General features: G+C 44.6%; 2 protein-coding genes across 2 annotated transcripts in view; one reads left to right on the plus strand and one right to left on the minus strand.

Moving 5' to 3' along the window:
• Positions 1–20,898, plus strand: part of LOC126452772 (translation initiation factor IF-2-like) — a 333,594-nt gene extending 312,696 nt beyond the window's left edge. Inside the window, exons 5-7 of the mRNA XM_050091120.1 lie at positions 6,581–6,778; positions 9,747–9,809; positions 20,770–20,898. Coding sequence (XP_049947077.1) covers positions 6,581–6,778; positions 9,747–9,809; positions 20,770–20,898 — 390 coding nt within the window. The remainder of the gene's footprint in view (positions 1–6,580; positions 6,779–9,746; positions 9,810–20,769) is intronic.
• Positions 20,899–26,292: 5,394 nt separating this feature from the next.
• The window catches only part of LOC126452773 (trichohyalin-like), a gene marked incomplete at its 5' end in the record, with an annotated part of 31,981 nt that continues 30,819 nt past the window's right edge, over positions 26,293–27,454 (minus strand). The window contains one exon of the mRNA XM_050091121.1: positions 26,293–26,343. Coding sequence (XP_049947078.1) covers positions 26,293–26,343 — 51 coding nt within the window. The remainder of the gene's footprint in view (positions 26,344–27,454) is intronic.

Raw genomic sequence — 27,454 nt, forward strand, 5'->3', positions numbered from 1 at the left:
CACTCGACTCTGATGTCTGGTACAAGTGGACTCTGCTCCCTCAACAAGGAAAGTGCGTACAAGAGTTGAAGAGCAGTATGCGACCATTTCGAAACAAATTTCCGCTGTTAAAGTGTGACGAAATGTGGGACTCAACTAAACAAGCGAGTTCTATATCAAAATAACAGCTTGCTAGTGAAAGATGGGTTTATATACACGGTGAATCACCTAACGTTACCGCTGGATATATTTCGTAAACCACATCAAATACTGACGAATCGATTCCACAGACCGAACGTGAGGAGAGGGGCTAGTGTAATTGGTTAATACAAACCATACAAAAATGCACGGAAGTATGTTTTTTAACACAAACCTACGTTTTTTAAATGGAACCCCGTTAGTTTCGTTAGCACATCTGAACATATAAACAAATACGTAATCAGTGCCGTTTGTTGCATTGTAAAATGTTAATTACATCCGGAGACATTGTAACCTAAAGTTGACGCTTGAGTACCACTCCTCTGCTGTTCGATCGTGTGTATCGGAGAGCATTGCAACATACATCGCGTTTCTACAGAATTATCTGCCAACGTTGCTCGAAAATGTCCCACTGGAAACGCGTCGACGTATGTGGTATCAGCATGATGGTGCACCTGGACATTCCGCGATTAACACTAGGCTGACCCTTGACAGGATGTTCGACGGGCGTTTCATAGGACGTGGAGGACGCATAAATTGGCCAGCCCGTTCTCCTGATCTTACACCTCTGGACTTCTTTCTGTGGGGTACGTTAAAGGAGAATGTGTACCGTGATGTGCCTACAACCGCAGAGGATATGAAACAACGTATTGTGGCAGCCTGCGGCGACATTACACCAGATGTACTGCGGCGTGTACGACATTCATTATGCCAGAGATTGCAATTGTGTGCAGCAAATGATGGCCACCACATTGAACATCTATTGGCCTGACATGTCGGCACACACTCTATTCCACTCCGTAATTGAAAACGGAAACCACGTGTGTACGTGTACCTCACCCCCTCATTGAAATGTACATGTGCGTCAGTGAAAAAGACCAATTAAAAGGTGTTAGCATGTGGACGTAATGTGCTGTTCCAGTCTCTTCTGTACCTAAGCTCCATCACCGTTCCCTTTGGATCCCTACGTAATTCGGTGCTCTCCGATACACACGATCGAACTGCGGAGGAGTGGTACTCAAGAGTCAACTTTAGGTTACAGTATCTCCGGATGTAATTAACATTTTACAATGCAACAAACGGCACTGATTACGTATTTGTTTATATGTTCAGATGTGCTAACAAAACTAACGGGGTTCCATTTAAAAAAACGTAGGTTTGTGTTAAAAACATACTTCCCTGCATTTTTTTATGGTTTGTATTAACCAATTACACTAGCCCCTCTCCTCACGTTCGGTCTGTGGAATCGGTTCGTCGGTATTTGATGTGGTTTACGAAATATATCCAGCGGTAACGTTAGGTGACTCACCCTGTATACGTTTATATAGATAAAAGTTTCACTTAAATCTGTTGAGAGCACGTACTAAAATTATGTCGACACAAACACACATGCAAGGTATTGCAGACTCTGTAACGATAGTACAATAAACATAAGTGGAGGAAGAACTGCAACATGTTAGTGGTGATTAATTACTAAAATTAATTACAAAGTAGAACGATGTGCCATAGATGCAAGAAATACAGGAATAGCACCCTGTTCTGTCGCAGTGATGTATTAGTTACTTTCCCCGGAGCCTAGTTTTCGATTGATGCACGACATACGTTTCCTCATAGTGGAGGTGGAATAAACGAGAAAACAACCATGTTGTTTGCACTGGACGAAATTCGTATCCTTTTCGTCTGAAGCGTGGACTGTAGCGTGAAACTTAGTCCACATATCACAGTTCCTGCTCTAGTGGAACACACCTGTACTTGCGTAGTTCGTCGTATTACATATTCCACAGTCTCACGAAATGCAGCTTCTCCAAAAGCACATCCGATCGCGACAGTAGCTCATTTCGCCTTCACAGTGTTACTTTAAACCAGCAGGGTCGTGTGCCTATCTTCTGTATTAACAATAAGTCTCCACTGTTCACCTCAGGGAGAGAGAACGGGTCAGTCAGTCTGAAGTGACCGTTCTCAATCTGGTCCTACTTGCGGAAGTACAGTGGGATCGGACAATGCCCATTAGCACTGATGTAACAGCGGCGCCTTGATTTGTGAAGCGTGTGAACTGCAACTTCTGACCCCTACTCGATCTGTTTCTGGTCTCTACTATATTGATGAGACAAAATATTATCACCATCTGTAGCGCGTTGGCCCAATTTCGGGATGCAATACAGCATCGATTTTCCATGCGACTGGTTCAACTACAGCTTCGTAGGTATCCGGAGGTATCAGGCACCAAATGCCTGCGAACAAGTCGCTAGTTTGTGTTTACGGTGCTGGCTGATTATAGTGTTCCATGTATAACCCTTCAGTTTCAGATTAGGGGAAGTCGGCGGTGATGATATCAACATTTCACTGTCACGGTCCTCAAACCACTCTCCCAAAATTTTGGTGCTCCGACTTGGAAACAAATCCTTCTAGGAGATGCCATCACGAATGCCTAAAACATCAAGCATGTAGGGATGCAGGTGGTGTGCAATAATGGATCATATAGTTCATAGCTGTCACCCTGCCTTTGATTATACTATTTGGATGCCTAGATGAATGTTGTTGTTGTTGTTGTTGTTGTGTTGCTTGAGGCTTTCCCGACGGACATGTTGTATATATGGTTCTCGGGCGACACGTCGGATGTCATAGTGAAAACTCCACAATATTTCGTCACCGCAACTGGCCGACATCTTCAGGTGCGACGAACACACTGCTAAGGCAGGACCAGGGCTCCCCATTTATGCCAGTTTTAGGCAGGAAGTGCGCATGCGTGGAGGCGCCAAATTCGATGGCCAATAGCGACGATATCAACTGATAGCTGGAAGGACAGTAACGCCACCTACAGGATGAAGAAGCAAATACTTCGGCGCACGCGCGGAGGCTGCCGCCGCTGCTCTGCGCTGCCATCGGCAGCCCCAGCGACCTCTGTCGGAAGCCGCAAGCAGAGAGGGATACTTTTGGTCATAAGACGGACGACGATACGCCAGCAACATAAATACTCTGTTGACAACGGGAGGATAATCAAGACACCTACGTGGACGCGCAGTACTGCTTGCGGCTTCCGACAGAGGTCACTGCGGCTGCCGTTGGCAGCGCAGAGCAGCGGCGGCAGCCTCCGCGCGTGCGCCGAAGTATTTGCTTCTTCATCCTGTAGGTGGCGTTACTGTCCTTCCAGCTATCAGTTGATATCGTCGCTATTGGCCATCGAATTTGGCGCCTCCACGCATGCGCACTTCCTGCCTAAAACTGGCATAAATGGGGAGCCCTGGTCCTGCCTTAGCAGTGTGTTCGTCGCACCTGAAGATGTCGGCCAGTTGCGCTGACGAAATTTTGTGTTGTTGTTGTTGTGGTTCTCCCACTTACGACAGCATAATACTGCCCCTACTGGCCTTGAATATGGTGCAGGGAATGATTGCATATGTGGACATGACCATACACCTTTTGTAACAAGCAATTTGATTTACTCAACACATTTCCGTTCAAATTGGGAAATTTGTGGTAATATCTTATTGGACCAAACTGCTGGGGTCATCGGTCCCTAAGCTTACACACTATTTAAACTAACTTACACTAAGGACAATGCACACACGCATACTCGTGGGAGGAGGAGACATCTGTTGAACACCAGTCCAGTCTCGATGATCCCGTGCCCATTGGAATCATAAATGATGATATCATTGGATCAGCCTGGCAACACACATGGTTTGCCTGCTGAAGAGGCCCACTTTAAGCGATTTGTGCCGAGTGGTGTGCTCCAAAACGGTTGGGCCAGGACCCGCACAGTAGTGTGTCATCAGATCTCCCACGGATCACCATCTGTCTTGCTTTACATAGTGGACAAGCCTCTGACGTCCACATTCTATGCGCGACTGCGGATGCCCACATCTTGTCGCCTAGTCTGCTCACGATGGTAGCATGTCAACAGGCAACCGGCTTTGCAATTTGCCATTTCAAAGATGGTCGTTCCTAGTCGCCACGCCAAAAGAACCTGCTCTTTGACAAAGTCACTTCTATCACTGACTTTCCCAGTTTGTGGCCAGTGTCATCTCTACAGTGATTCACTATTGGTCTCTGCTCTGCTTATATACTTCCTTTACTGTGTTGCTTGCCCACAGCACCATAAGCAATAATTGGACTCGCCTTGCACGGTGGCCATGATCTCGACTGGTCTTGTATTCACTTTCAATGTATTGCTCACGGTTTGTCGAACTTCGTGCTCAACTTGCCGGTCACACCTTTATTTACACTGATGGCTCCAAAACTGACGATAGTGTCGGCTGTGCCTTTGTCGTCGGAGCCGGCACCTTTAATTACCGGCTCCTCGACCAATGTTCCAGCTTTACGGCCGAGCTTTTTGCTCTCCATCAGGCCGTTCAGTATGCCCGCCGCCACCGCCATTCATCGTATGTACTCTGCTCTGACTCACTCGGTGCTCTTCAGAGCCTTGGAGCTCCATATCCGGTCCATCCCTTGGTGCAACGGATCCAGAAGTCCCTCCATTCTTCTGCTGCTGATGGCTCTCCTGTCAGCTTTCTGTGGGTTCCCGGCCATGTAGGAGTGTCTGGGAATGAGGCTGCTTATGCTGCAGCCAAGGCTGCAGTCCTCCTGCCTCGGCCAGCCTCCCATTGTGTCCCGTCATCGGACATTAGTGGGGTTGTTTGTAAGAGGCTTGTGTCTTTGTGGTGGGATACTTGGTCATCACTTCAAGGAAACAAGCTCCGGGCAGTCAAACCGATCCCAACTGCTTGGACAACCTCCTCCCGACCATCTCAGCGAGAAGAGGTCCTTCTGACCAGGTTGCGGATTGGGCATTGCGGTTTAGCCACCGCTACCTGCTCTCCGGTTACCCAGCCCCGCAGTGCCCTTGTGGTCATGCCTTGACAGTGCGCCATGTTTTATTGTTGTGTCCCCATTTTAGTCAATCTCGTGTTGTCCTCTCTCTCTGTCATCTACCTTACAGGATATTTTAGCTGATGACGCTCGAGCAGATACTCGTGTTCTTCGTTTTATTACTTTGACTGGCTTGTCCAAAGACATCTAACTCTTTCACTTATTTTATCTGCATCTTTGTCAGAACTTTCGGTTTCCCCCCCCCCCCCCCCCCTTGAGTTTTACTAGATCCCATGTGCTCTAACAATTGTGACTGGGCGCTAATGACCTCAGTAGTTGAGCGCCCTTAAACCTCAAACAAAAAAACAAAACAAAAAAAAACTTTCAATGTGCCACATTCTTCACTCTGATGGATGACTTAGCTGAAATATTGGTTGGAGTAATTTCCGTTTTTTGCCACGTTACACCTCCAAGATCACCTTGTCGTCACTCTGGAAATGGCTGTGACAGTGGTTTCTTCATTTGAGGAAAGAGGACATCATTGAATCCATGTTAGGAGAACAGTGACGGGGTGGGGGAGTGGGCTTTAGGAAACGTTTGATAGCCCAAACAAGCGCTGTGATATGCATCATGTGCAGAATCAGGTGTGCTGTTGTTGTGGAGTGGTATCAGGTGTGCTGTTGTTGTGGAGTGAAAACAGCCCCAAGGACAGATTCCTGCAATAACTTGCATCACACCCTGGTGTAACATCATCCGGAATTTTCTGTGGTCTGCCGCTTTGAGGGTATACCCCTTCCTAGCATAACCATTTACCAACAGACCATGCCTGTCCTAAAAAACACAGCATCACCTTACCTGACACAGTGACCTCTTGACATTCTTTTGGCCATGGAGAATCCATGTCTCCACCACTTGTCTTGCGCCAATGTCTCAGTGTGGTATTGACACACCCAGCACTGCGCTGTGGGTATTGAACGGTTGAAGAAGTCACACGAATTTTCTTGACACAGCTGTAACATTTCTACTGCTGCCTCGGTTCGGCGAGCCTTTTGAATGTGTTTCGAGCAATTGAGGATCTGGCCGTGCGGTTCTAGGCACTGCAGTCTGGAACCGTGCGACCGCTACAGTCGCAGGTTCGAATCCTGCCTCGGGCATGGATGTGTGTGATGTCCTTAGGTTAGTTACATTTAAGTAGTTCTAAGTTCTAGGAGACTGATGACCTAAGATGTTAAGTCCCATAGTGCTCAGAGCCATTTGAACTGAGGATCCACGCGAGTGGTGATGTTTCTTGTTCAAAATATCGCTTAGAAAATGTTGAAATTGCATTGTGTGAAAAAAATTTAAGTCCTTGAAAATATTAAAAACCAAAATCGAAATAAAAAGGGGTATTTCTCATTCATACTGTATACGATGTATTATTATTTCTAGTTCCATACCAGACTTTAGTCTGGAAAATCACAGTGACGATCTAAAGTTTGCATCCTTTCAAAATTAGCAGGGTAACTGATATAAGGAGATACATAATATTATAAAATGCTGCGCGTGAAGAGAGTTGTCTCACAGTATTATACGACACATGGATGTTACAATGTTGCAGCACTCGCTGATGTCCCCGAGCTCGAGTGGGGGCAGCAGCAAGACCTCAGACTCGTCATCGACATCAAAGTCGGAGGGCAGCAGTGGCGGGGGCGGTGACCACGGGCACGGCGGGAGCCACGGACACAGCAGTAGTGGCGGCAGCGGCAGGCCGCGCGCCGGCTCCGACAGCAACACCAGCCGCGGGCCCGTCTCCAAGGTCGGTCAGAACCCCTGCTGCTCCACTACTCACCTGCCTGCGTCAAAAGCTGGGAAAACTGCATGACCAATTTAAAGTTCCAGCTAAATCCACGCTCGTACTTCACCATGTCCAAAGCTACCACAGTGTTAACCCTAGCAATACCAACAAGGGGCGCAGGGGGGTACTTTATGTGCACGCTTCAAACTTTCTAGTCTTGCCATGCACTGTGTGTTCCAAAATTAAAAAAAGGCATCTACTGATTTTAATGAATGTTTCTATCACATTCCATAATTGTTTTAATTTTTTTCATTGTTGTTGTTCCCCCTTAGTAGCAGATGCATTTTTCCCAACATAAGTCTTATTTACTATATCAGAGAATTGAAACTTATTTTCAGTTTCTGCTCACTCTTTAACAGTTGCATACCAGTGCTCTATGTTGCACTGGCCAATGCCAATGGAAGGGCTCAGTGACTGATCACACTGTCCTGAAATTTTCTCTGTTCAGGATACACTATATAACTTTTGTATGAGGGTCACTCCAAAAGAAATGCACACTATTTTTTTTAAATCCATCTTTTATTCTACATGTTTGAAAGTTTTACAGTGTGTAGATACATCCTTTAGGAACAATATGTTCATTTCTCCACATAATTTCCATCCCTCTCAACTGCCTTATGCCATCTTGGAACCAGCGCCTGTATACCTGCAAGGTAAAATTCTGGACCAACCTGTTGGAGCCACTGTTTGGCAGCGTGCACAAGGGAGTCGTCATCTTCAAATCTTGTTCCACGAAGAGACTCTTTAAGTTTCCCAAAGAGATGACAGTCACATGGAGCCAGGTCAGGACTGTAAGGTGGCTGTTTCAGTGTTGTCCATCCAAGTTTTGTGATCGCTTCCACAGTTTTTTGACTGACATGTGGCCGTGCGTTGTCGTGCAACAGCAAAACATCCTGCTTTTGCCGATGTGGTCGAACACGACTCGGTCGAAGTTTCTTCAGTGTCGTCACATATGCATCAGGATTTATGGTGGTTCCACTTGGCACGATGTCCACAAGCAAGAGTCCTTCGGAATCGAAAAACACCGTAGCCATAACTTTTCCAGCAGAAGGTGTGGTTTTGAATTTTTCTGTCTTGGGTGAATGCAGGCTGCCACTCCATCAATTGCCTTTTCGTCTCTGGTGAAAAATGATGGAGCCACGTTTCATCACCTGTCACAATTCTTCCAAGAAATTTATCTCCACTATTCTCGTACTGTTCCAAAAGTTCGCTGCATACGGTTTTTCTTGTTTCTTAGTGAGCCAGTGTCAACATCCTGGGAACCCACCTGGCTCAAAAATTTCTTAACGCCAACGCTTTCAATATTCTGCAAACACTTCCTTCCCCTGTGCCAACGTAGCGTGACAATTCTTTCACTGTGATGCGTCTGTCAGCAGTCACCAATTCGTTAACTCTCTGCACACTGTATGGAGTGTGTGCAGTACGAGGCCTGCCGCTGCGAGGACAATCCTCAATATTGCCGTGCCCGCTTTCGTCACGTAACCTGCTTGCCCACCGACTAACTGTACTGCGATCGACAGCAGCATCTCCGCACACCTTTTTCAACCTGTTGTGGATGTTTCCCACTGTCTCGTTTTCACAGCACAGGAATTGTACGACAGCGCGTTGCTTCTGACGAACGTCAAGTGTAGCAGCCATCTCGAAGACATGCTGTGACGGCGCCACTCACGGGAACAGGTTGAACTAAGTTTGAAAACAAGCGGGAAGGATGAATCTACACGCTGTAAAACTTACACACGTGCAGAATGAAAACTGTATTTTTACGAAAATAGTGTGCATTTCTTTCGGAGTGACCCTCGTATTATGATAGAAATATTACTAGTACAGATTTTACATTTCAGTAAACATTGCTAGCATCATCAGAAACAGCCGTAGATTTCTGCCCACCCTGTCCGCCAAAACAGTAACGTATACAGAGAACATCAGCGCCCCCGTCACATTTTCCCGGGACACTCCTGATGGTACCCTGGTCTCTGATGAACACCCGTTGTCGAGGACAACATGCTGGGATCTGTTACTCGAGAAGTCTTCGAAGCACTCGCATATCTGTGAACGCATTCCATATGCTCGTACCTTCGTTATCAGCTTGCAATGGGGCACTGTGTTAAATGCTTTTCGAAAATCTGTTGTTGTTGTGGTCTTCAGTCCAGAGACTGGTTTGATGCAGCTCTCCATGCTACTCTATCCTGTGCAAACTTCATCTCCCAGTACCTACTGCAGCCTACATCCTTCTGAATCTGCTTAGTGTATTCATCTCTTGGTCTCCCTCTACGATTTTTACCCTCCACGGTGCCCTCCAATACCAAATTGGTGATGTCTTGATGCCTCAGAATATGTCCTACCAACCGATCCCTTCTTCTTGTCAAGTTGTGCCACAAACTTCTCTTCTCCCCAATCCTATTCAATACTTTCTCATTAGTTATGTGATCTACCCATCTAATCTTCAGCATTCTTCTGTAGCACCACATTTCGAAAGCTTCTTGTCTAAACGATTCATCGTCCATGTTTCACTTCCATTCATGGCTACACTCCATACAAATACTCTCAGAAACGACTTCCTGACAAATCTATACTCGATGTTAACAAATTTCTCTTCTTTAGAAACGCTTTCCTTGCCATTTCCAGTCTACATTTTATATCCTCTCCTCCTCGACCATCATCAGTTATTTTGCTCCTCAAATAGCAAAACTCCTTTACTACTTGAAATGTCTCATTTCCTAATCTAATTCCCTCAGCATCACCTGACTTAATTCGACTACACTCCATTATCCTCCTTTTGCTTTTGTTGAAGATCTAGAAATATGGAATCTGCCTGTTGCCCTTCCCCTCTCTGGCGCCAGCGTTTATCTTAATCTTTCGATGATGTGGCTCGGTTTCCAGCACGTGTTTGCGGTGTTTTAATGACAGTGTGGCGTGATGTGTGTTTCAGGTGATGGACATGTTCAGACATCGATCGCATTCAGCCGTCTCGGCCGAGGACAAGAGGAAAGCGGTAAGTGTCCCACTTATTCTAACGTACTGACCTCATAAGTGTGTGTGTGTGTGTGTGTTCTTTTTTATGTAAATTATGGCAAAACTGCAGGTAATTTTGACGTGTGTCGAACATAAAAACGGGATAGGAAACAATATTTCGAAATCATTAATAAACTAGTTTTAAAAGCACAGGAGGTGAACGTTTAGAGAAGTTGTTAATTTCACAGTTCCTTCCGTGTGCTTTGTACATAAAGCTTCCAAGCAGCTTCTGGAGAGGCTGTCATGAAATATCTTCAGTTCTGTTGAAATGTCCTTTTTTTGGTTATCCTTTGATAAAGTGGTCTACAGTTTGCTCCGATGGGCCACGTTCACATTCGGGGCTGTGGGATGTCACCACCCATTTGTAAAGAGGGGCTTTTATTCTTGACATACCCCAGTATCTTCTTGGCAGTTGTTTGGCTGCCAGGTATGTGTTTGTGTCAGTTAGCTAACTGGACATTAGCCGGCCGGTGTGGCCGAGCGGTTCTAGGCGCTACAGTGTGGAACCGCGCGACCACTACGGTCGCTGGTTCGAATCCTGCCTCGGGCATGGACGTGTGTGATGTCCTTAGGTTAGTTAGGTTTAAGTAGTTCTAAGTTCTAGGGGACTGGTGATCTCAGATGTTGAGTCCCATAGTGCTCAGAGCCATTTGAACCATTTTCTCTTGGAAGTTGCATGGCTGCCAGATACGTGTTTGTGTCAGTTAGGTAGTGTCCAGTTAGTTGTCCAGCAGTCTTTTAGACTGGTGGAGAGTGTTGCGGCGGAAGTTGTTGAGATAGCAGACTGGCTTTCACAGAACTGGTTTTACTGCATTGACAGATAAGAGAACTGTCGTGGAATACATCATGCGTCTGGCATGTTCGTGCCAACACCCTTGCCGCACTGGTAACATCGGCTCCCGTCAGATCACCGAAGTTAAGCGCTGTCCGCCTTGGCTAGCACTCGGATGGGTGACCGCCCAGTCTGCCGAGCTCTGTCGGCAAGCGGGGCTGCACTCAGCCCTTGTGAGGCAAACTGAGGAGCTACTAGACTGAGAAGTAGCGGCTCCGGTCTCGTAAACTGACATACGGCCGGGAGAGCGGTGTGCTGACCACGTGACCTTCCATATCCGCATCCAGTGACATCTATGGGCTGGGGATGACACGGTGGCCGGTCGGTGCCGTTGAAACTTCATGGTCTGTTCGGGCGGAGTTCAGTTTTGTTAGTGACATCTTCTTATGTGTGAGTGGTTACTTCTTGCTAAATTTATGCTCGCACGAGTGAAGAGAGTTGTTAAATTCACGAATATGCGAATTGTAGTACAGTGTGTTGACTGTAAGACGGCAGAGTTGTGACGGGAGTGCGGGGAGAGAAGGAAGCAACCTTTGGCTGGCGAGGGGTGAGAAGCCGTTGGGTGGGGGGGTGGGGGGGGGGCGGCAAGGCACGCCTACCAGTTGCAGTGCTGGCACTACAAATTGCGCGTCATGCTTACACGAAAGCAGACGGAAGGCTTGGAAGTAAAACTCGCTCTAAATGTTGCTCGTGAACGAAACTGAAATCGTCATGTACATAAATGTGTGTATGTTTGTCTACTATGCGCTCACAAACCATTTATCCAATTGCAATGAAACTTTGGTGAGTTGTTCTCCGAACGCCCGAAAAGAGTTATGGACAATGTTTCAACAATTACGTCACTGTAGCATGCGTAGCGCAGTTGATTAGATTCCCCGCAATGTTAAACAATTATAAAAGTTAAATATACTTAAACAGGTCATATAGTATAAAAATGAAATATAAGGTAAATCGGACGAAATAGGGGTTTCCTTCAAAGTGATGGCGAACAAAATATCTGTAATGGAAACTCACCTTTCCTTGCCAGGCGTTTGTGGTGATACGCCAGGACGATTCTTAGAAAACTGTTAGAATCTTCCAGTGCTACGCACGCTTTGTCCTGTGTATGCAGCAGCTCTCACCAAAGATTTGCAAATGGGGTGAAGCAATTTTTTCTGCTGCCTTTCCCTTTCGCAGCATTCAATCACACGCAATATAATTTTGCGAGCATCGCTATGTAATACTGGTTTCCTTCTAACCGTAGGCCCACCGGTAGGGGTTGTTGGCGACTCCCGAGACGGGCCAGCAACTGCCTCTTCACTCATTTTGATAATGTTTAGCACAACTGCACAATAAAAACACGCAGAACAGTACAGCGCAAGACAATAACAAAGCAGACGACATGGCTACCTTGTACAACACAGTCAGCTATGTAATGTTGGCAGCAGTCGAAACTGCGTGCCTACCGAATCCTCCCGACGTTTACCGAATTCTAAAGGTTCAGGACTAGGGAGAAATCTGCCATCTAAAAGTTTACACACTGTATACACGGTGTTCCACAATTCCTTATAGAGGCCTGTAGGGGTAGACAGAGACTTGATAAGGAACGCATGTACCGTTTGACTACAAAGTAAGTACGAGCACCGCATCAGCTTCAAATCCCCTGCTTCACAGTGCGTACACAGTGGAGACTTCAAAGTAGACAGCGCAAGGGTGCGGGTTCTGATCCGGTTCTCTAGCTCACCAGGCAGTGGTGCAAATTTTGATTCGTTGTTGTCTCCCGTATTTATTTTCATACATAACCTTCCGAGTCGATGCCTTTGGATGTAGATTTTTGATGTAAGCAAAGATTCAGCAAATGCTGTCTCATTCAGGAAAACATTACAATGCCGTTTGTTTCTGAGAAAGTTTTGCTGTGCGTTGTGTGAGAGACAGAGATGCCCATTGCCATGTGTCAGAATCCAGCAGCGAGAGGCATATTCAGACCACAGTTTGTGACTTGCTTCGTTCAGAATACCACAAGTGCCACATAAATAGGTAATCGGGGCAGGCGGATTATGTGCGTAATGAAAACTTTAAAATATGCATGAAAAATGCTTAAAAATGCATGAAAGGTGTCGGAATATGCAAGAGCAAATAATAAAAAGGCATGGATAGTAACTGCGTGCATTTTATCTCAAAGTCAAGCCTGTGCGTATCAATTACGAGGAACAGCGCCGGCCACGTGAAAAATCTGTGCATTTAGAACGTTGATATCATTTTCTGAATACTTTCTTGTAGAGGTTAGGAATGGGGCCTTTCTGGGGATACTTTCCTAAAGATTTGCAAAATGGGGACGCATACCGCGTTACAAGAATTGTTCCGTTTTTACTATTGTTGTCGGAAATAAGCCGATGCGATCCGAGTGAGTCGCAGCGAAACAATCGATATGTACCGGACCAACTTTGCGATATATCGGACGCAGAGGGGCACACTCGAACTCCGTAACATTTTATTTAAAAAAACATACAATCATGAATTTCGTTCAACAGCATTAACTTTTAATTAATACCAGTCCAGAGTCTCGACTTGAAGAAAATCTAACACCTTTCGGATGAGAACGTTGACTTCTCTCCCACATCACTGCCTTTGCATGTTTCCGGCTCTTGAGCAAGAGACATTCAGATGAAACTTCTTTATTGAAATTCTTTTCTGCTTGTATTGCTGAATGAAATGGGTAGTTGAAACTTCTAAGTTATTTGATTCTGAAACAGCTGAGTAAAACTGAACGTACAGAGCCTACTTTACCTTTTCTTATCATGTCAACGCTGACCCACAATATTCTAGTGCAACGCAATCTGACAGCTTTTTTTTTTTAAAAAAAAAACCTGATTACAAATAATTAATTCAAAAGAATGGGTCTGACTAAAAAGAAATCCTAACAGTAACCTATACATTTCGTCAAGCACTTACCTCACAAAAATCTTCATTACGCAAAATACTGCAATACAGTGAGTGTCAATACTGCTACCTAAAGAAAAGATTCTAACTACTAAAGTCACTAGCTACTAAAGTCACTAGCTACTAAAGTCACTAGCTACTAAAGTCACTAGCTACTAAAGTCACTAGCTACTAAAGTCACTAGCTACTAAAGTCACTAGCTACTAAAGTCACTAGCTACTAAAGTCACTAGCTACTAAAGTCACTAGCTACTAAAGTCACTAGCTACTAAAGTCACTAGCTACTAATAGGTACGTGGTTAGCAAAGGAAAGATTTTGTTGCAAACCAAATCATGTATAACAAGTTTGTTTGTGTGGCCATCCTCCGCAGCAAGCATATAAATACTTATTTTGCAAACCAGACTGCCTTTTCCTGCTGCTAGTTATTTTATTTATCCCATATGCGTTTCGCCTTCTCCTATTCTAAGGCATTATCAGTGGCATCTATAATGATACAGTTTTGTTAGTTATAGATTATGAAACAGTTCACTTAGCGATTTTTTTTGTAAAAATGTAATTACTTACGATTTGCTGATCTGCGTTTCCTCCCATCTGGTCTGGAACATATACTTCGTTAGGTAGCTCCAAATAGTTAAACATACCAAAGACGATGAAACACGTAATGGAGTCGCAATATTTACTCTGTGAAAAGAAGTGTACGACGAAATGGTTGTATAGAGTGACAGAAGAATGATAGCCCATCACAAAAAAAAGAGTGAGAAACGTGGTGAACAGTGTGTGGATGGCGATAATACAAAGATGTGAATATAGAACAGTGACAAAAGTGGTAGTGCGACCTCCAGACCAGATGGGAGGAAACGCAGATGAGCAAACCGTAGGTAATTACATTTTTACAAAAAATCTCTAAGTGAACTGTTTGATAATCTATAACTAAGGAAACGGTATCATTATACATCCCACTGATGATGCCTTAGAACAGGAGAAGGCGAAACGCGTATGGGATAAGTAAAATAAGTAGCAGCAGGTAAAGGCAATTTAATCTGCAAAACACGCAAATAATGTGTTTTTTACCTGAATAATGTGACATCCAGTTATGACACGAGTATAAATCGTCACTGACATCTAGTACAAAGGTATATAATCATGAATGATATTCAGTCTCCAAGTGGAACATGTACTGATCGTTAGCCTTCGCTAACACTTCAGACCTCTACCCTCCATCAATGCTAACTTCTCACATCTCACATCCACCACTGCTGGCTGTTAACCTCCAACTGCCCAACAGTACGAGGTGCATTCAAGTTCTAAGGCCTCCGATTTTCTTTGTCCAGACTGGAAAGAGATAGAAACGTGCGCATTGTTTTAAAATGAGGCCGCGTTCATTGTCAATACGTCCCAGAGATGGCAGCACCGTACGGCAGATGGAATTTTACTGCCAGCTGCGAGAATGAGAACTGTTTTAAATACTTAAAATGGCGACGTTTTCCTTACTTGAACAGCGTGCAATCATTCGTTTTCTGAATTTGCGTGGTGTGAAACCAATTGAAATTCGTCGACAGTTGAAGGAGACATGTTGTGACGGAGTTACGGATGTGTCGAAAGTGCGTTCGTGGGTGCGACAGTTTAATGAAGGCAGAACATCGTGTGACAACAAACCGAAACAACCTCGGCCTCGCACAAGCCGGTCTGACGACACGATCGAGAAAGTGGAGAGAATTGTTTTGGGGGATCGCCGAATGACTGTCGAACAGATCACCTCCAGAGTTGGCATTTCTGTGGGTTCTGTGCACACAATCCTGCACGACGACCTGAAAATGCGAAAAGTGTCATCCAGGTGGGTGCCACGAATACTGACGGACGACCACACGGCTGCCCGTGTGGCATGTTGCCGAGCAATGTTGACGCGCAACGACAGCACGAATGGGACTTTCTTTTCGTTGGTTGTGACAATGGATGAGACGTGGATGCCATTTTTCAATCCGGAAACAAAGCGCCAGTCAGCTCAATGGAAGTGCACAGATTCACCGCCACCAAAAAAATTTCGGGTAACTGCCAGTGCTGAAAAAATAATGGTGTCCATGTTCTGGGACAGCGAGGGCGTAATCCTTACCCGTTGCGTTCCAAAGGGCACTACGGTAACAGGTGCATCCTATGAAAATGTTTTGAAGAACAAATTCGTTCCTGCACTGCAACAAAAACGTCCGGGAAGGGCTGCGCGTGTGCTGTTTCACCGAGACAATGCACCCGCACATCGAGCTAACGTTACGCAACAGTTTCTTCGTGATAACAACTTTGAAGTGATTCCTCGTGCTCCCTACTCACCTGACCTGGCTCCTAGTGACTTTTGGCTTTTTCCAACAATGAAAGACACTCTCCGTGCCCGCACATTCACCAGCCGTGCTGCTATTGCCTCAGCGATTTTCCAGTGGTCAAAACAGACTCCTAAAGAAGCCTTCGCCGCTGCCACGGAATCGTGGCGTCAGCGTTGTGAAAAATGTGTACGTCTGCAGGGCGATTACGTCGAGAAGTAACGCTAGTTTTATGGATTTCGGGTGAGTAGTTAATTAGAAAAAAAATCGGAGGCCTTAGAACTTGAATGCACCTCGTACTGCCATCGCTGCTGGCGACCAACTTCCAACTGCCCAACACTACTGGCGATTAACTTCCATCAACGAGTCCGACCAGCCACAGAGTCTCTTACAAAGAAAGCGCAGTCAGAGATCCAATGCAAAGCACTACACAGTGCTGCCAACACAGAAGCAGCCCGCTTACCCAGACACCTCACTGAGCGTGTCGCCGGCACAGTTCGACCCGTCATACAGGCAAAGGGTGGTCACAGGCCGTATTGTTGCCAACTAATGAGTGTCCGGGTACTTTTTATCATGTAATGTAGTCTTTCTAATATGCATACGTGCGATAAGTAAAATTTTATTACTTCCTATCGACCCTGCACTGCAGTTTTTATGTCGAGCTGTGTAGTACGGCCTCTACGAGATGTGGTAAAAAAGTAACGGAAATTTTTTTGCTTAAACCATCTTTATTCGTTAATCAACATAGTCTGTCCACTTCAAGGTAATCCCCTCAGATATAATACACTTGAGCCAACGCTTTTTCCGATCTCAGAAGCACTTGTGGAACCCACGTTTCGCTATCGTATTCAGCCCCTTCAGTGATTCTGCTTTCGTCAGTGGTGGCGAAATGACGCCCTGTCATGGTTTTCGGCCCTGGGAACTGAAAGAAGTCGCAGGGGGGCGTGTCCGGTGGTTGGGGCAACATGACTGTTTCGAGTTTTGCCAAAAAAAAACACGAAGAAGCATTGAGGTGTGCGTGGAAGTACTGTCATGATGAAATTTCCGCGAGTGGTATTGCCACAGTTCTGGTAATTTCCTTCGGATTGCTTCACGCGAGCCGCGCGGGGTTAGCCGACCGGTCTTAGGCGCTACAGTCATGGACTGTGCGGCTGGTCCCGGCGGAGGTTCGAGTCCTCCCTCGGGCATGGGTGTGTGTGTTTTTGTCCTTAGGATAATTTAGGTTAAGTAGTGTGTAAGCTTAGGGACTGATGACCTTAGCAGTTAAGTCCCGTAAGATTTCACACACACTCTTTTTTTTTTTTCAAGCGAATGGCACATGGTGTCCAGGTAGTATTCCTTACGACCATAAGGCAGGAACTCGTGATGCACAATCCCATTGTAATCTAAGTAAACAGTGAGAAGAACATTCACATGCGATCGAACTTGGTTCTTCAGGCAGTTTCAGTTGGGCAGATGTGGACTCTGACCACAATCTATTGGTTATGACCTGTACATTAAAACTGAAGAAACTGCAAAAAGGTGGGAATTTAAGGAGATGGGACCTGGATAAACTAAATGAACCAGAGGTTGTACAGAGATTCAGGGAGAGCATAAGGGAACAATTGACAGGAATGGGGGAAGGAAATACAGTAGAAGAAGAATGGGTAGCTTTGAGGGATGAAGTAGTGAAGGCAGCAGAGGATCAAGTAGGTAAAAAGACGAGGGCTAGTAGAAATCCTTGGGTAACAGAAGAAATATTGAATTTAATTGATGAAAGGAGAAAATATAAAAATGCAGTAAGTGAAACAGGCAAAAAGGAATACAAACGTCTCAAAAATGAGATCGACAGGAAGTGCAAAATGGCTAAGCAGGGATGGCTAGAGGACAAATGTAAGGATGTAGAGGCCTATCTCACTAGGGGTAAGATAGATACCGCCTACAGGAAAATTAAAGAGACCTTTGGAGATAAGAGAACGACTTGTATTAATATCAAGAGCTCAGATGGAAACCCAGTTCTAAGCAAATAAGGGAAAGCAGAAATGTGGAAGGAGTATATAGAGGGTCTATACAAGGGCGATGTACTTGAGGACAATATTATGGAAATGGAAGAGGATGTAGATGAATATGAAATGGGAGATATGATACTGCGTGAAGAGTTTGACAGGGCACTGAAAGACCTGAGTCGAAACAAGGCCCCCGGAGTAGACAATATTCCATTGGAACTACTAACGGCCGTGGGAGAGCCAGTCCTGACAAAGCTCTACCATCTGGTGAGCAAGATGTATGAAACAGGCGAAATACCCTCAGACTTCAAGAAGAATATAATAATTCCAATCCCAAAGAAAGCAGGTGTTGACAGATGTGAAAATTACCGAACTATCAGCTTAATAAGTCACAGCTGCAAAATACTAACACGAATTCTTTACAGACGAATGGAAAAACTAGTAGAAGCCAACCTCGGGGAAGATCAGTTTGGATTCCGTAGAAACACTGGAACACGTGAGGCAATACTGACCTTACGACTTATCTTAGAAGAAAGATTAAGGAAAGGCAAACCTACGTTTCTAGCATTTGTAGACTTAGAGAAAGCTTTTGACAATGTTGACTGGAATACTCTCTTTCAAATTCTAAAGGTGGCAGGGGTAAAATACAGGGAGCGAAAGGCTATTTACAATTTGTACAGAAACCAGATGGCAGTTGTAAGAGTCGAGGGACATGAAATGGAAGCAGTAGTTGGGAAGTGAGTGAGACAGGGTTGTAGCCTCTCCCCGATGTTATTCAATCTGTATATTGAGCAAGCAGTAAAGGAAACAAAAGAAAAATTCGGAGTAGGTATTAAAATTCATGGAGAAGAAATAAAAACTTTGAGGTTCGCCGATGACATTGTAATTCTGTCAGAGACAGCAAAGGACTTGGAAGAGCAGTTCAATGGAATGGACAGTGTCTTGAAAGGAGAATATAATATGAACATCAACAAAAGCAAAACAAGGATAATGGAATGTAGTCTAATTAAGTCGGGTGATGCTGAGGGAATTAGATTAGGAAATGAGACACTTAAAGTAGTAAAGGAGTTTTGCTATTTGGGGAGCAAAATAACTGATGACGGTCGAAGTAGAGAGGATATAAAATGTAGGCTGGCAATGGCAGGGAAAGCGTTTCTGAAGAAGAGAAATTTGTTAACATCCAGTGTTGATTTAAGTGTCAGGAAGTCATTTCTGAAAGTATTTGTATGGAGTGTAGCAATGTATGGAAGTGAAACATGGACGATAAGTAGTTTGGACAAGAAGAGAATAGAAGCTTTCGAAATGTGGTGCTACAGAAGAATGCTGAAGATTAGATGGGTAGATCACATAACTAATGAGGAAGTATTGAATAGGATTGGGGAGAAGAGAAGTTTGTGGCACAACTTGACCAGAAGAAGGGATCGGTTGGTAGGACATGTTTTGAGGCATCAAGGGATCACCAATTTAGTATTGGAGGGCAGCGTGGAGGGTAAAAATCGTAGAGGGAGACCAAGAGATGAATACACTAAGCAGATTCAGAAGGATGTAGGTTGCAGTAGGTACTGGGAGATGAAAAAGCTTGCACAGGATAGAGTAGCACGGAGAGCTGCATCAAACCAGTCTCAAGACTGAAGACCACAACAACAACAACAACCCGTATACCCATGTTTAGTAATGCCATTTTCCCATACTGAAATGTAAAGTAAAGAATCGGCTTTTTCAAGGTACCGATCCGTTTTACATTGGACTTCAAATTGCTGGTGGTTAACCTGAGAAAAACGATAATGTTCAAAGTGAAGTTAAATATGTTACATTTGTTGTAAGGAATAATCTATATGACTTTTTGTAAGAGGAAAGGTAATGTTACTTTCTGAATAAAGGTATTTGTTTACAGCTAATGTCTGCGTTGGAATTTTTTTATGCCAACTGGGACCATATCCGAAATTACCCGGACGATCTACGCCTCGCCTTCCTTGTTGCTAGCAACCGGCAGAGGACTGATGAAATTGCTATAACATTTTATGGCAAGAAGATTAATTATTCTGCAGTTGTTATTGTGTTGGAAGAATTGTGGTATTGTAAGCCTAATTTGGATGATGTAGTGCATCAGTTCAGGGACGCCTATAGAGAATATGTATTTATGCCCAACGGTATAAGGTGTGCAAATAGGTATTTTGACTTAAGGCGAGGACGTTATAGACCATTGTGGTGCAATTATTAGAACCTCAATGTAAGAACCTCACAAGTCATACCTCAGACGCATAGCCGAAGGCCATCCTAGAAATTGGACTCCTGATCAGGGTAGAAACAATAGTTCAACCCCTCAACAATGCATTCACCTAGAAATTTTGAATATTCTACCTTAGCGACCGATTTCTGATAGAAGTCTATATTTTAAATTGTATGCATAAAACCCGCGAAATTAGAAAAATTCCCGTTACTTTTTGATCACACATCGTACACACCATTAATTATTAGACATGCAGTCTAGGCAGAGAGATAGCCGCTTGTCGGCATTCGCGAGCCAGAGATAAGCTTATCAGCGGTCGTGCGACCGTAGCGCCTCTAGCGGCGGCCGGCGCAGCCTCTGGCGCCGTCAGCTGTTCGCGGCGCCGTGTTTTGTCCGCGGGCGCAGTTGCAATCCGCGCGCGATCGCGGCCGGGTCTCCACTGTTACCGGCGCGTCATCTGTTCTGACTGCCAGCTAACTTCAGCGCGCCTTGATCGTCTCTTGTCGGCGTTGTTTTCTTCCGTGGCAGTGTTGCGCCGATCTGGCCTCGGGAGCGTGTGTGTGTGTTTTTGTGTGCGATTTGCGTACTGCGCAGAAGCGTAGGACGGCGTGCGACGAGTGTTGCGTGTGTTTACGGCGTCAGCACGCCGTATTGGTGTTTTCCAGTGTTTGAGACCAGAGGAGGAGAAGAAAAGCTCTTCGTCGCAGCGTCGCTGGTGTCAACACAGAGTTCGTACAGCGAATGCGTTTTGCTGCCCTTCTCCCGGTGGTTTCTGTGCCGCAGCCAGCGAGTGATTCTTCTAATGTGCCAGAATGCCGTCGTGCAAATAAGACGGCGGGAAGAAAGCGGATTATTTTTTTTATACATTCACAAAACACGTATCCAGCTGCGACGTCAAATTCACAATCTTCAGAATCAGTACGTCTTTCACGCCATATGAGTTGTCATAGTGGCAGTGTGTGTGTCGTGAATGTTTTGTACGCCATACGGTGCCAGAGACGTACCTATCCAGCTGATGATCAATGCATTGTACGTCCACAAACAGCGCAACTGAGTATGCAATTTTGTCATATGATGACATGATGGAGACCCTGGCTGTTGTTTGAAGACAAATGTTGATGGTGTTAGGACAGCAACCAGCCACAAATTTACTTTCGGTTTCGAATCGTTGCGATTCATCCTCAGACGGTTTACACGCTTTCTTTATGACATGTGGTGTTTTTTTACAGATTAATTGTCGTGAAACGTCGATTTGGAGTGTTTATTTTCATAGCATTCGTCCAACAGATGTAAATGCATTCCCACTGCATTCTTATTGTTGCACACGTAAATTGTTCTCACTGAACACTTAAGATTTGTCACTGAACACTTAAGATTTGTCACTGAACACATAAGATTTGTCACTAAGAATATTTCTTACACGCAACACATGTTTTGATACATACAAAGAGCTTACAAACATATGATGCTCATACATACGATACTCATATGTTTGTAAGATCTTTGTATGTATCAAAACATATGTTGCGTGTTAGAAATCTTCTGAGTGACATATCGTAAGTGTTCAGTGAGAACAATTTACGTGTGCAACAATAAGAATGCAGTGGGAATGCATTTACATCTGTTGGACGAATGCTATGAAAGCAAACACTCCAAACCGACGTTTCACGACAATCTGTAAAAAAACACACCACATGTAATAAAGAAAGCGTGTAAACAGTCTGAGGATGAATCATGATGATTCGAAACCGATAGCGGTACCCTTTGAATAAAGGAACTGCAAGTAAATTTGTGGCTGGTTGCTGTCCTAATACCATCAACAACTGAGTATGCCTATGTGACAACAACAAATATAAAAAAGCCTGTAACATGTCAGTCAAAATTCTCCTTACATAGACTGCCATTTTTTACCAAGAACGCCGCAAGTTTAGCTGCAGGTCCATTAATATGGGGAGATTTCTCCGGATAGGGGATAGTAACACAGCCCTTAACGCCGTGGAATGCAACTGAGGGCCATTATCGCGCATATATGTAAATAGCGCTCCATTTAATACACGGTAAATAAGGTTGATTCCGTGAAAATAGCTTGTACTCCAAAATGAGTCACTAACAGATAACTGAAAGATAGCTTGTTAGTTTCTTTTTATATATACAATCTCAAGAGTTTAAGGTAGCGATCAGTTTCAACTAGAAAATTGGCCATCTTCGGAACCTGCCCATCTTGTGCAACACATGGAAAACACTAGGAGAGCAATAGTTGTAATTCGAACAACGCGTATTTGTGTGTGTGTGTGTGTGTGTGTGTGTGTGTGTGTGTGTGAGAGAGAGAGACATATGTCGTCAAAGACCTAGTTTCTGAAGACAACCAACGTGTAGTCGGAAACGTCACAACGGAATATGTGTTTTGTGAATGTGTCTTTAAAAAAAAAAAAAAAAAAAAATTGAAATATAACTCTGTATAATATGTAAGTCACCGTTGTCTATAGTCATTCATTTTGTTTTTTCACTGATGCTCGAAGCTGTGCTAAATGATCTGAAACATAAATTGGTTGAAATTCTTCCGCGTCGTTTCATGTAAGGTCCAGTATCGTCTGTGATATGTGTACATGGTCTTCCATAAGTAGAAAAATGTTACAGAAATTGTTTACGTGTTTCGCTGAAAGATGCCAGGAGGATCGTGGGAATTTTTTATTTATTTATTTATTTAGGCGCACCCACAGAAAACATTTCCCACTGTGACAGATTTCAACCACATAACACAATTCTCCATCTGGGCGTCTTAGAGCAAACAAGGTGACCACTAACAGTTCATATTGTCGATATTTTCTTTGATATACCTCACGTCATACGGATTCAGAACATGAAAAAAGTCACAACTGAAAATCTGTTGTTTGAATATCTCAAAAAAATCATACATCAATCACCCTTCTCCCTATAAAAACATGTTTTTTCCAGGATTACATAAAATTGTGCTACGTAATTTTGACCAGTGAATACGGGGAAAATTTTGTTGAACGGGGACAAATCTTTAGTGGAGTTCCATATGGTTGAGTCATAGGTTGATTACTGAATGCAGTCTATATAAATGATCTTCCAATTGAAAACACAATTCTGACGGCGCAACTGAAGTTTTGCGTGTCTGCTGCAATTCCCGACTCGTTCATGACCATGGCAAGGGAAGAATTTCCTTCATTGAAAAAGCCCGCTACTAAGTAAGATGCCAATTCAACGACTGTTAGTCGGGAGTGCAAGTGTTCAGGAGCTAATCGCCTAGTAGTGAAATTAAAATTTTCGTTCGCATTTTGTGTGTGGCCGCCTAAACATCTCTCTAGTAATTCATCCCTTGATAAAATCTTCACATATTGGAAGAATTTCCTTCCGTTCTATGCTCATAAAATCTAAACGAATGCGAATTTCGCTTTGAAATTTTGACAGAGTATTCTTGGATTGTTAAGCTAACGGTTTATGCAATAAAAAAGGGATTTTTTGAACCTCCTAATGTGGTCTTCCCCCTTAAGTCTGGAAAACAATGGTTTCTCTAATACGACGTATTACAACTGGGTATGGGTAAACACCTTAGAACAACGGGGCCCTGGGGATCCAAAGTGAAGGAAGATACGCACTTCAGGACAAACACCTTACAGGCGTTCCACATGGCCCGCGTTCATGTAAAGGAAGATTTCGGCCGTCCGCAGGTCGTGGTGTAGTGGCTAGCGCTGCAGCCTCTGGTTACGGGGACCCGGGTTCGATTCCCGACCGGGTTGGGGAATTTCTCTGCCGGGGGACTGTGTGTTTGTGTTATCAATATCATCATCATCATCATTCGTGCCAGTGGGTAGACTGGACGGTGTAAAAAAAATTTTTTTTACTGTGTTAAAATTGGGCCTTTGTACGGACGCTAATGACCACGGAGTTGAGCGCCCCCCACAAACCAAACATCATCATGCTGTGAACCGAACACATGGCTTTGGTTCACTATAAGGAACATTGTCCAAAAATATAACTTCGGACACAGTGTTGCAGCATTGGAACGGCAGCACTTGTGCATATCTCATATAGGAGAAATCACTGGTTTGAGGGTCTACGTTTATTAGAACTATTTACTTGTTCTACTGTCGTCTGCTAGCCGCTTCTACATCTACGTCCATACTCCGCAAGCCACCTGACGGTGTGTGGCGGAGGGTACCTTGAGTACCTCTTAACAGATCTCCCTTCTATTCCAGTCTCGTATTGTTCGTGAAAAGAAAGATTGTCGGTATGCCTCTGTGTGGGCTCTAATCTCTCTGATTTAATCCTCACGGTCTCTTCGCGAGATATACGTAGGAGTGAGCAATCTACTGCTTGCCTCCACGCTGAAGGTATGTTCTCGAAACTTTGACAAAAGCCCGTACCGAGCTACTGAGCGTCTCTCCTGCAGAGTCTTCCACTGGAGTTTATCTATCATCTCCGTAACGCTTTCGCGATTACTAAATGATCCTGTAACGAAGCGCGCTGCTCTCCGTTGGATCTTCTCTATCTCTTCTATAAACCCTATCTGGTACGGATCCCACACTGCTGAGCATTATTGAAGCAGTGGGCGAACAAGCGTACTGTAACCTACTTCCTTTGTTTTCGGATTGCATTTCCTTAGGATTCTTCCAATGAATCTCAGTCCGGCATCTGCTTTACCGACGATCAACTTTATATGGTCATTCCAATTTGAATCACTCCTAATGCCTTCTCCCAAATAATTTATGGGATTAACTGCTTCCAGTTGCTGACCTGCTATATTTTAGCTAAATGATAAAGGATCTTTCTTTCTATGTATTCGCAGCAGATTACACTTGTTTACATTGAGATTCAGTTGCCATTCCCTGCACCATGCGTCAATTCGCTGCAGATCCTCCTGCATTTCAGTACAATTTTCCATTGTTACAACCTCTCGATACACCACAGCATCATCCGCAAAAAGCCTCAGTGAACTTCCGATGTCATCCACAAGGTCATTTATGTATATTGTGAATAGCAACGGTCCTACGACACTCCCCTGAAATCACTCTTACTTCGGTAGACCTCTCCATTGAGAATGACATGCTGCGTTGTGTTATCTAGGAACTCTCCAATCCAATCACACCATTGGTCTGATAGTCCGTATGCTCTTACTTTGTTCATTAAACGACTGTGGGGAACTGTATCGAACGCCTTGCCGAAGTCAAGAAACACGGCATCTACCTGGGAACCCGTGTCTATGGCCCTCTGAGTCTCGTGGACGAATAGTGCGAGCTGGGTTTCACACGACCGTCCTTTTCGAAACGCATGCTGATTCCGACAGAGTAGATTTCTAGTCTCCAGAAACGTCATTATACTCGAACATAATACGTGTTCCAAAATTCTACACCTGATAGACGTTAGAGATATAGGTCTATAGTTCTGCACATCTGTTCGACGTCCCTTCTTGAAAACGGGGATGACCGTGTGCCCTTTTCCAATCCTTTGGCACGCTACGCTCTTATAGAGACCTACTGTACACCGCTGCAAGGAGGGGGGGCAAGTTCCTTCGCGTACTCTGTGTGAAATCGATCTGGTATCCCATCAGGTCCAGCGGCCTTTCCTCTTTTGAGCGATTTTGTTTCTCTATCCCCCTGTCGTCTATTTCGATATCTACCATTTTGTCATCTGTGCGACAATCTAGAGAGGGAACTACAGTGCAGTCTTCCTCTGTGAAACAGCTTTGGAAAAAGACATTTAGTATTTCGTCCTTCAGTCTGTCTTCCTCTGTTTCAGTACCTTTTTGGTCACACAGTGTATGGACATTTTGTTTTGATCCACCTACCGCTTTGACATAAGACCAAAATTTCTTACGATTTTCGTGTTTATCTATAATAGCGAAAGACCTTTAGAGGCTCGCAAGTCGCTCCCTCGCGGCTAGGGAGCTGCAGGGGAGGTGGGGAGGGGTGTACAGTGAGAGAGCCAAAGGAGCAGTATGTTGCTACAAGCGGGGTCGGCTCACACAACAGGGACAGCGAGATGAAAGCGCCAGCCACCTACCTCGTTCACCTCTCACCAGGCGGAAGTCGTAAAATACTCTGCAGGCCTCTGAGGTCGGTCGGTCGGTCACTGCAAATATCGTCGCGGCGCAATAAGACCGGCACGGGTTCGTATCGGCGTGCGCTCCAGTATACAGAACGTGCTTACAGAACTCAAGGCTGCTAGAAGCCTGCTGCCTTGGACACACCTCGTTGATCTGTTATGTCCATTGTCTGAACAACAAAGTCACCAACACTCAGTTTTCACTTGTGACTGTATCCCAGTCTACTCCTTTCGTTGTTGTTTGGATATCCTCCTTCACTTGCTCCTGCCAAACACGCAGGTGAGATGGGGAAGGGGGGAGGGGGGGGAAGGTGGGAGGCCCTTCCCCCCACGAAATTTCTGGGCTTATACTAGATACAAAAACTTCAAGATTCGCCGATGGCATTGTAATTCTGTCAGAAACAGCAAACGGCTTGGAAGAGCAGTTGAACGGAATGGACAGTATGTTGAAACGAGGGTATATGATGAACATCAACAAAAGCAAAGCGAGGATAGTGGAATGTAGTCGAAATAAATAGGGTGATGCTGAGGGAGTTAGATTAGCAAATGAGACACCTACAGTAGTAAAGGAGTTTTCCTATTTTGAGAGTAAAATAACGGATGATGGTCGAAGTAGAGAGGATATAAAATGTAGACTGGCAATGGGAAGGAAAGCGTTTCTAAAGAAGAGAAATTTGTTAACATCGAGTATAGATTTAAGTGTCAGGAAGTCTTTTCTGAAAGTATCTGGTATTTGTATGGAGTGTAGCCATGTATGGAAGTGAAACACATACGATAAATAGTTTGGACAAGAAGAGAACAGAAGCTTGCGAAATGTGGTGCTACAGAAGAATGCTGAAGATTAGATGGGTAGAGCTCATAACTAATGAGGAGGTATTGAATAGGATTGGGGAGAAGAGAAGTTCGTGGCACAACTTGACTAGAAGAAGGTATCTGTTGGTAGTACATTTTCTGAGGCATCAAGGGATCACCAATATAGCATTGGAGGGCAGCGTGGAGGGTAAAAATCGTAGAGGGAGACCAAGAGATGAATACACTAAGCAAATTCAGAAGGATGTAGGTTGCAGTAGGTACTGGGAGATGAAGAAGCTTGCACAGGATAGAGTAGCATGGAGAGCTGCATCAAACCAGTCTCAGGATGAAGACCACAACAACAACAACAACAGCAACAACTAGATACAAGTCGGCCGCGGTGGTCTAGCGGTTCCGAAGCTGCAGTCCGGAACCGCGGGACTGCTACGGTCGCAGGTTCGAATCCTGCCTCGGGCATGGGTATTTGTG

The sequence above is a fragment of the Schistocerca serialis genome, unplaced genomic scaffold (assembly GCF_023864345.2).
Source record: "Schistocerca serialis cubense isolate TAMUIC-IGC-003099 unplaced genomic scaffold, iqSchSeri2.2 HiC_scaffold_935, whole genome shotgun sequence".
In the NCBI taxonomy this organism is placed as follows: Eukaryota; Metazoa; Arthropoda; class Insecta; order Orthoptera; family Acrididae; genus Schistocerca; species Schistocerca serialis.